At 38.9% G+C, this 8617-nt stretch overlaps 1 protein-coding gene across 1 annotated transcript in view; it reads left to right on the top strand.

Moving 5' to 3' along the window:
- Nucleotides 1-5407: 5407 nt before the first annotated feature.
- The window catches only part of LOC310927276 (espin-like protein), a gene marked incomplete at both ends in the record, with an annotated part of 4899 nt that continues 1689 nt past the window's right edge, over nucleotides 5408-8617 (top strand). Inside the window, 4 exons of the mRNA XM_083889571.1 lie at nucleotides 5408-5422; nucleotides 6092-6194; nucleotides 6676-6794; nucleotides 7365-7544. Coding sequence (XP_083745697.1) covers nucleotides 5408-5422; nucleotides 6092-6194; nucleotides 6676-6794; nucleotides 7365-7544 — 417 coding nt within the window. The remainder of the gene's footprint in view (nucleotides 5423-6091; nucleotides 6195-6675; nucleotides 6795-7364; nucleotides 7545-8617) is intronic.

Raw genomic sequence — 8617 nt, 5'->3', positions numbered from 1 at the left:
GTCTTTGCCTTCTTCTGAGACTAAGATTAGACGATCAGTACATGCCTGTGAGTACATATGTACATATACTGTACCTTTTTTTTGTTATGTTTACTATCTCAATGTACTTTCAAGGCCACTGTCCCCCACTTTAAGTCTTGTACCAAGATAATTTCTTAAGGAACATTTGTTACAACCTGTTGGTTTTCTAAGTTTTACCTAGAAAGCAAATTGGTAAATACTTAGGCATAAGTTTTTAAAACCACACGGTTACACATTGAACAACTAGAGTTAATGTTTGGTTAAAATTGAGCCAGCAGAGTTGTTATACATTTTACTATTTAAGTCCCCTACTGTAGCTACGTGGAAAGCTAAAAATGACCCAGGACCTGTAATCTGTCGAGGGCAGTTGCTTTGAGTGGGCTTTTTTGCCCCCCATGCACCAGATAGTGCCTCCCTTTCTTCACCTCTTTTTTTTTTATTTCCTCCCTTCCTACTTCATCATCTCTGTCTTTGACATCAACACTGACTTTGTTTCAAAATGTCTGGTAGGAACCTAATATGTAGAGTAGAAGGGGACGTTATGGGTCTTTTTTTATATCGATGAACTACTGTATGTCAAATGTTTTGGAGAGTGAATATTATCAATGATGCTTTATAGTATGTTGGTACAGTGACGGTACAGTACAGCATATATATAGATATATCCCATTATCATTTACTGTTGCACTTATTTGCCTTTGTACTGTAAATGCTTACTCTTTTACAGCTTGAAACCAGTACAGTATGATTAGCTTTGTTGTTGTTATGACTATGTCTATGTCAAGGATGGCTCCTGGTTGCTTTTACTTGTCGCAGTTATTTTGCACTGTACCAAGATGACCCCTGAATGTTGGTTATTTGTTGCCAGACATCATTTAAATTAGATGTCATACTCAACAATAAGAGACATGGTCAGCCAGCCATTATGTCTTTCTAATCTCCTTTCTAATTCTAATCCGACTCCCACAAGAAGCTTTTAGGCCTCTTTATGCCACAGGCCAGCAAACCTGTTGAGCAAAGCAGCCTAATGCTTTAAAATCTGTTCAAACCAGACTAATACATAGTTTTTCACAATCCACTTTATTTATAGTACTGGATATTCTTTCTATGAGCAAAAAAAAAAAAAAAAATCAACGATCACTGTGTCATCTTGGTATAATCCACTCCATTTGTTTGATTAACGGCTAAGAGTTATATATAATGTATACCGTCTGCTGGAACAGAACACAAAATAGATTTATTTATGCCGCTTCGAAGGATAGATTATGTTGTAGATTATAATATATTGCACTCGGGCACAAAGCAAGTTTATTTCCTATGATTTGATGTGATGATGTTTTCAAGAATGTGACGAAAAGGCCGGGTCGTGTTTTAAATGTCATGAAAGGAGGCGGAGATTTGATGCCATCTTCACTTTTGACAATATTATAAACAAACAGCACTGCAGCAAAATGCATTGATTTTATATATTTTTCTTCAGTTTATAACTGGCAGATGTTGAGCAGTGCTTCCAGCCCTAATTGTTCAAGGGCATCATTTAAAAACAAAACAAAACACTGAAGACAGTCTTAGTGCACAGGCCAAAAATTGAAAGTTAAATGATTATTTCATATTTTGGCTGCTTTTTAATTGTCATCTGGATCAAAGCATGCAGGTCCACTTATCTTCTGCTGTACTCTGTCCCCTCTCTCCTGCCTTACTACTGCTTGCTAATGACAACAGCTCCTCCTCCCTCTCCCTCTCAAGTGCTGCTTGTAAAGTATTGTCATTCATGATCCTTGTAATGAATAACTGGAAACCTTCCTCTCGGCTCTGTCTTGTAAATAAATACGAGAATGTCTGTGTTGGGTCTTCGTCACACAGATGATATTAACTCTCTCTTCCTCTGTATACCATGATGAATAAGATGAACTGGCCTCATGCTTTTGTCGGGTGTCGCCTCAGAGTAAACGGCGCTGACCTCAGGTCAGCGTCAGGATGAGATGGTGGTTTGCTGATTCCAGGTCTGCGCCGTTGCTCTGAGTTGACAAAGCGAAAGCAGTGGCAGGTCCCAGCCTGTGACGACGTCTTAATCTCAGTCCTCACGTTTATCTTTTGAGTGTTCCAGAGTTTTTTCCTCATATCTGTGGATATGTAACAAAAATTGTGAAGAAGAAAAAAAACAAAAAACGCAAGGCGAATAAATAAACAAGTGTTGAAAACTTAAGCAGCTTTTTAGCATTGTGTCTTTTTGTTGCTGTATATTTAATGGTATGTGGACGAGTGTGTTAAATCACCATACATATACTGTACAATACTAGCAGCACGAACAAGTGTACGTTTAATTTTTCTACCTTTATAGCATGTGTCCAAAAAGACTGAAATAAGGAGTTCCTCAGGGATGGGTTTCTGGTCCTCTGTTGATCCCTCTGTACAAAGTACGTGTCAAATGTATAGAAATTATTCTGTTTACACGCTTATTGGTATTTTATCTATTGAGGAGAAGGTATTTGAAAGCTAAACTGCCACCAATATCAATAAGTGTGTGGCCAACAATCAATAGTTATGCAATTCTCAACCTTCTCGTAATGGTTACTTTTGACTTTTACTGTGTTGTTTGCTCTCTTGTCATCATGCAGAACAAATGGAAACCAGTTCAGCTCATACTCCTTTGTACATAGGAGGTAAAATGACTGAGAAAAAGCTGAATGAGGAAGTTCTGTGGCCAAATTTAACCTTAAAGATTGACAGCTTCTCACTAAATTCGAGGATCCTGCCCTCTGGTGGTGGGGTGGGAAGGACACCTCCTTCGTCCGTAAGCATCACCAGTATTGATCGGTGTCTGTACCAATATTATCCAAACAATTCCTATCCTAAAAAGATGTTATATCCATAGCCAGGAAAGGATTGTTGCATTTTCCTGCAACTAAGATACAACAAAGCAGAGACTTTTGACTTGTAATTGGCTGCGAACAGACAAAATGTTGGATATCTGCAAAGTTGTACACTGAAAAATGAAGTATTTGTACTGTCACATTCATAATTGAAAAAAGCATAATACATTTTATTACATGAAAATAGATGTTGAATGTTCCTAGAAGCATCCATTAGATGGTACCAGGGTCAGAGTCAGGCACCAGAACTGGGTGTTAACAGTCATCAGAAAATGTTCACAACAAACCTAATATACTGGGTCTGGTCTGTTTTTTCTTTTGATTCAGCAAAGGTTATTAATCTAAGTTTATATTGATGTTAACCCCCAACAAAATGGTGTTTTCATGTCTGTTATGCAACAGTTTTGTTCTGAGTGAACACACACACACACACACACACACACACACACACACACACACACACACACACACACACACACACACACACACACACACACACACACACACACACACGTGTGTGTCTGTGAGATTGCTGTGTTTGTGCAACCGCCTTCCATTATTGATTATGCACTGACATATGCTTTGCTGCAGCAGCAGCAGCAGCACGACCAGTCCGACTCGTGACAGAGGCAGAAATACTGAGCTTGACACAAAGGCTCCAGACTGAGTGAGGGGCAGCTGAGCAGCTACCTCCCATCGAGCACTGAGCGACAGTCTATGGTTACACAAAAACGCCGGACAATATATTTGGTAACATACTGTAGGTCTTTTCTCTGTAATGGACGTTGAATATTTAACCATGTGTTGTGTTTCCATATCTCTGTCTACCTGTCTACATAATCCTCTCTCTGCATGTGCCAAACAGCGAGGTAACATCCAGAAAAGGAGGATGATAACAATAAGAGCGATTGCAAAGTAAAAAAAACACAACATTTTGTAACACAGTAAACATAAAAAATAGTCAAATACAGTCAAAGAAGTACAGCAACGGTTCATCATCTTAATAAACAGCTCATGTAGCAGGGCTTGAAGAATGGTGAGCTATAAAATGAAAGCAAAACACTCAAGTTTTTAAGCACTAAAGGTCAGGAGGTATGTTAAATATAATGTTAGTATAAGCTTCTTTTTTTTGCCAGTAAAAGAATGTTGAATAAAACCATAACCACTGAGGAACCATGTCAGCGATGGTTTCTATGGCAACAGGATGTTCAACCGCTAAGGCCAGAACAATAAATCAACTCAAAAAAAACAAAACACAATGTCGCTCCAAGGCCATGTCTCACACATGCACACACAAACACACAAACTTGTCTTTATAGCTTAGTGAGCACATAATAATGACACAATGCATTCCCTAGCCCCTTACCCTTACCTAAACCATCACAACTCAGTTCCTAACCTTAACCCTTACCTTAAACCTAACTTAATCCCAATTCTAACCCTAAGCCAAAAACCAGGTCTTAACCCTGAAAAAGCACTTCAAAGTCATGGAGCCCAGACAAAATGTCCCCACAAATATAGCGGTTTACATTTTTTTTGACCTCACAAAGACATAAATACAAACACACACACATACAGCCCATACAGCTGCCATCTCCCACATACAGTGTGCTATCGTTCTATACTTCCAGGTGCGGGTCACTCTATCCCACCTGTTTAATTATGCACACAAAGAAGGGCCCCCCCCCATCTGAGGCTTGGCTCTGGCTCCAGCTGATGCTGCTCCTTGGTCTTACTGTACACGGGCTGCTCCACAGTGAAGTGGACTGGACCATCTTCTGTTTCATCAAGTCTTATTTTGTGCCATCACTCTCTTGATGGGTCCACAGTTTTTGGAGCTCTAGGGTAAGTACTGAATGCATCTGGGTTATGATCGTTGTTAAATAATGATTTGTTTATATAAAAAGTTAGGAAATAAAATTTTTTTTTTTTTTTTCGAATGCTAAGAGATTTTTTAAAATTGTTGTTAGAGTCATTCCTATTTCTCTTTAAATAACACCTGTCTTTTGGAGCAGTGATACGTTTGCACCTCTCTATCTTTGTGAAGACCAGATTGAATTTGTGGAAACCAAGTAATGGTGTACTCGAGGACTTGTTTTATTTTATTATATGGCAATCAAGATGGACACACATACTTTTAAAGAAAAAATGACAACACTTAGGGCACTTCAGTGTGGCGCAGAAACAAAAATAGAACGCAAACTGGTGTCCACTGGTGTCCATCAGTATCCAATCCAAAAAGTACAGTGGTCACTGGTCCACACATGAGTGTCACCAGTTTGAGTTACTCTCTCTCTGTGCAGCTGCACCATTGGGGGTCTCGGTCACTTAGAGGATTACAGTATGTGACCATGTGAGCTGTGTCATATTTCTCCACCAGTGGACTTTTATTGTGTATGGTTTATCTTGTTTCTGTTTATGTTAATTACCTTTTTTTTCATTCCCCCCCCCCCCCAGAAAGAGGAACTTCTGTGGCTTTAAAGCACAGCAGTAGAGGAAAGAACAGAGTTGACATGGAGAACATCAAGGTGACCAATAAGAGAATTAAATTACTCACAGATACACTTTTGAAGAGAAAGAGAAAGCCTCTTTGATTGGTTTTATAAATCAACTATTCATTTTGTTTAAGGATGTGGGATATAGGGTTTTACCTCCCTGAACATGAAAGTAGTGCTGACTCAGCAGTTTGTACAGACATAGTATGTATGGAAGTAAATCTGTTTAAAGTTTGAATTCGAATTTCTAACACTGAGTTTTTTGTGCATCGAAATTGGACTTAAAATCCATTGAATTTCAAGCACTGATATTTTGTTTGCCTTTGATTTTTGTCAATGTTGAAACAAAATTCAGTCGCAAAAAATGAAGTTGCAAAAAAATCACTTTTGCAAAAAAGTTCAGTAGCAAGAAATTCAATTTTGAGGCGTTTGAGACGTTGAATTCAATGTAAAAAAAAAAAAAAATCAAAGGCAAAAAAAAATCAGTGCTTGAAATTTGATGGTTTTTAACATTCAAAGTCTAATTCTAAATTCATATTCAAACTCAAATAGCACAGAATTACTTCCATACATATGCAGTTATGACATTTTTTGACATTTTATAGATTTTTATTGTCACACAGTTTCCCTCAGTCTAGCTCCAAAAGAAACATCTGAAAAAGGTGACCATTTTTTTATTCATACTCTTTTTGTGTCCAGCAGCCAGTGAAAGAGGTGCCCCCCTTACCTCGACACCCTGCTGCTGCTTCCACGTCCAGAAAACACACCACAGGCTCCATGCAGCACGTACAGTTGGCTTCGACAGGTGATGGAAAAACACTTTTGGATTTCAGTTTGTGTACTGTGTGTTTTATTTTAAGATTAATGAAAGGCTGGAAGTGATGACGGCGATGCAACATCTGTCACCTAATTCTGAAGTGCTTAAAATGTAATAAACTGGAGCCATTTGTTGCTTTAAATGTGTTCCACCTCTCTTTATGTACTGACAAATACACTTTAGGTGGCCCTCAAGTGGTGATCAACTGTTTTTTTTGCAAAGAAAAAATAATGCATAATAATACAACTATATAAATATTGACTTTATACACATCACAAATGTAAATATATGCCTTGTATATGAAATTAAATACTACTGATATGATTATTTAAAGCGGTAGCTCAAAGGTTACAGCAGGAATTCTCAGTACTGCCCTGCATGTTTATAGATGTTAACCCTGCTCTAACAGGATTGAGAAGCACTGGGTCACGGAAACATTGACAAACATTTATATTCTCTTCGTTTCCAGTTGTGACGTCGTTCCATCATCTAAAACCTCCGGAGAGAGATCTGAGCCTCATGTCTCGTATGAAGTCTGTCAAGTCTCTGAGGCATGCTGGCTTCACTGCCGTCTTCACTGGACAATCGGTGAGCCAGTCATTCCGAGATGAAGTTGTAGATTTGCAGTAAAGAAGAGTGAAAGTGTTTTCACTTCCGTGGTCACAGATTACAACAACACAGACCGACATAATACAACTATCATGCACAACAAATGACGATATAATACAGGATCTAGGACAACACCGATTATAATACAGGCACGCAAGAATTTGGAAGCAGTCTCATCCGCCACAGGATTTAAACTTGACTTAAACTCCCCCACAAAACAGTCTGTTAGTTTTCACATTTGTGTGATTGGCTGACAAAGCCAATATCAGCATTTGGATTTGAATCTTAACAAGCTTAAATTAGATTATGTTCATCTATCTTTTGCGCTGCATTTAATGTACGAATGGCATTCAAATAAAAGTATCATTGTTATTATTTCTTACTAATTAATCATTTATCCTTGGTGTTCATAATAACTTTATCTCCAGCTTATGATGTATGCAGAATGGCTGCTTACAGATATTTTGACGTTATATTGTGGATGTGGCTTCAGACGTGGAGCACAGCTGTGACACTGTGGACTGTCTTATGTTGCTGAAATGCTGTCAGAGGCTTGACAGCGAGGAGGTTTTGGACCAGACGCCAGTCCTCGACGTGATTCTGGCTGACATCGACTCCCTGGTGCCCACTCATGACGAAGCCGGTCGCCCCATAGCAGAGTGGAAACGACAGGTGATGGTGAAGCAGCTGCAGGTCAGGCTGCAGGACGAGGAGGAACAGAGCACACAGGTACTTTTGGCTTGGACTTTGTACTGTATGAGAACATATTTGTTCATTTTTGGGGTCAGGTAGAAACTGCACGGACAGAAACAGTGTGGCTCTATAAGGAGTGGGCACCCTTAGTGAAAAATTGTGATATAATCTGGGTGGAAATGGTAGATTTCTGATTAATGAACTGTAAAATGGCTGCTACATTGCAACAGGCTATGGAGCAGAAATGTCACATCCAAAGTGTAAAGACAAAAGCAACAACTAAAGAGTTGTGCTAAGTTAAACTGGCAATTTCTTGTCGATTATTTTTTCGATTAATCAATGAATCTTTCGGTCCATAAAATGTCAGAAAATGTTAAAAAACGTTGATCAGTGTTTGTCAAAGCTGGAAATGATGATGTTCTCGAACGTGATTCCGTTTTAATTAATTCTTTGTTATGTGGAGCAAAGAAACCAAGAAAATATTCACATTTAAGAAGCTAAAACGATCAGAAATCATGTTCTAATAATGAAAAAAGCTTGAAACCGATTATTGATTATCAAAATAGTTGGCGATTAATTTAGGGTACTACTAATCTTTTCAGCTCTAACTGAGACAACACCAAACATGAACAAGAATATGCAGTTGGGCGTCCTCTGTCTGTCTGCCTGTCAATCTCTAATCTCAGTTATGGTGTATATAAGGCTTTAAAGACATGGGGGAGAGGAGAGAGAGACGTCAGATCACGATGTCCGGTGCCTTCCTCTGCTCATACCCAGAGTCGACCTTGGAGAGGACTGCGTAGTTGAATTATTGGTATTTTGTCCCAGTTGGGTTCTGTACAACAAAGATATAATGAGGCACATTCTGTGGACAAATGATGGGTGCCAGGGCTACACAGCGGCCTTTGTGATGGCCTTATCCTGAGTTGTTAGGCTTGTGTTTAGGAATGTGCGTTGCGGATTTAAAGAAGGCCAAATTATAAAGATGCCACTCTAATAGCTGTGCAGTTAATGTGAAGCTATAACCAGCAGCGAGTTTGCTTAGTAGAGTAAAAACTTGACTCTGGATCCCAGTAACTCGATAACAAGCGTTCTCACTTATCTCATAA

Source organism: Microchirus variegatus (genome assembly GCF_963457635.1).
Source record: "Microchirus variegatus genome assembly, chromosome: 5".
Lineage (NCBI taxonomy): Eukaryota > Metazoa > Chordata > Actinopteri > Pleuronectiformes > Soleidae > Microchirus > Microchirus variegatus.
Note: the sequence above shows the minus strand (reverse complement) of the source record. Positions and strands in the feature narration are given on the sequence as shown.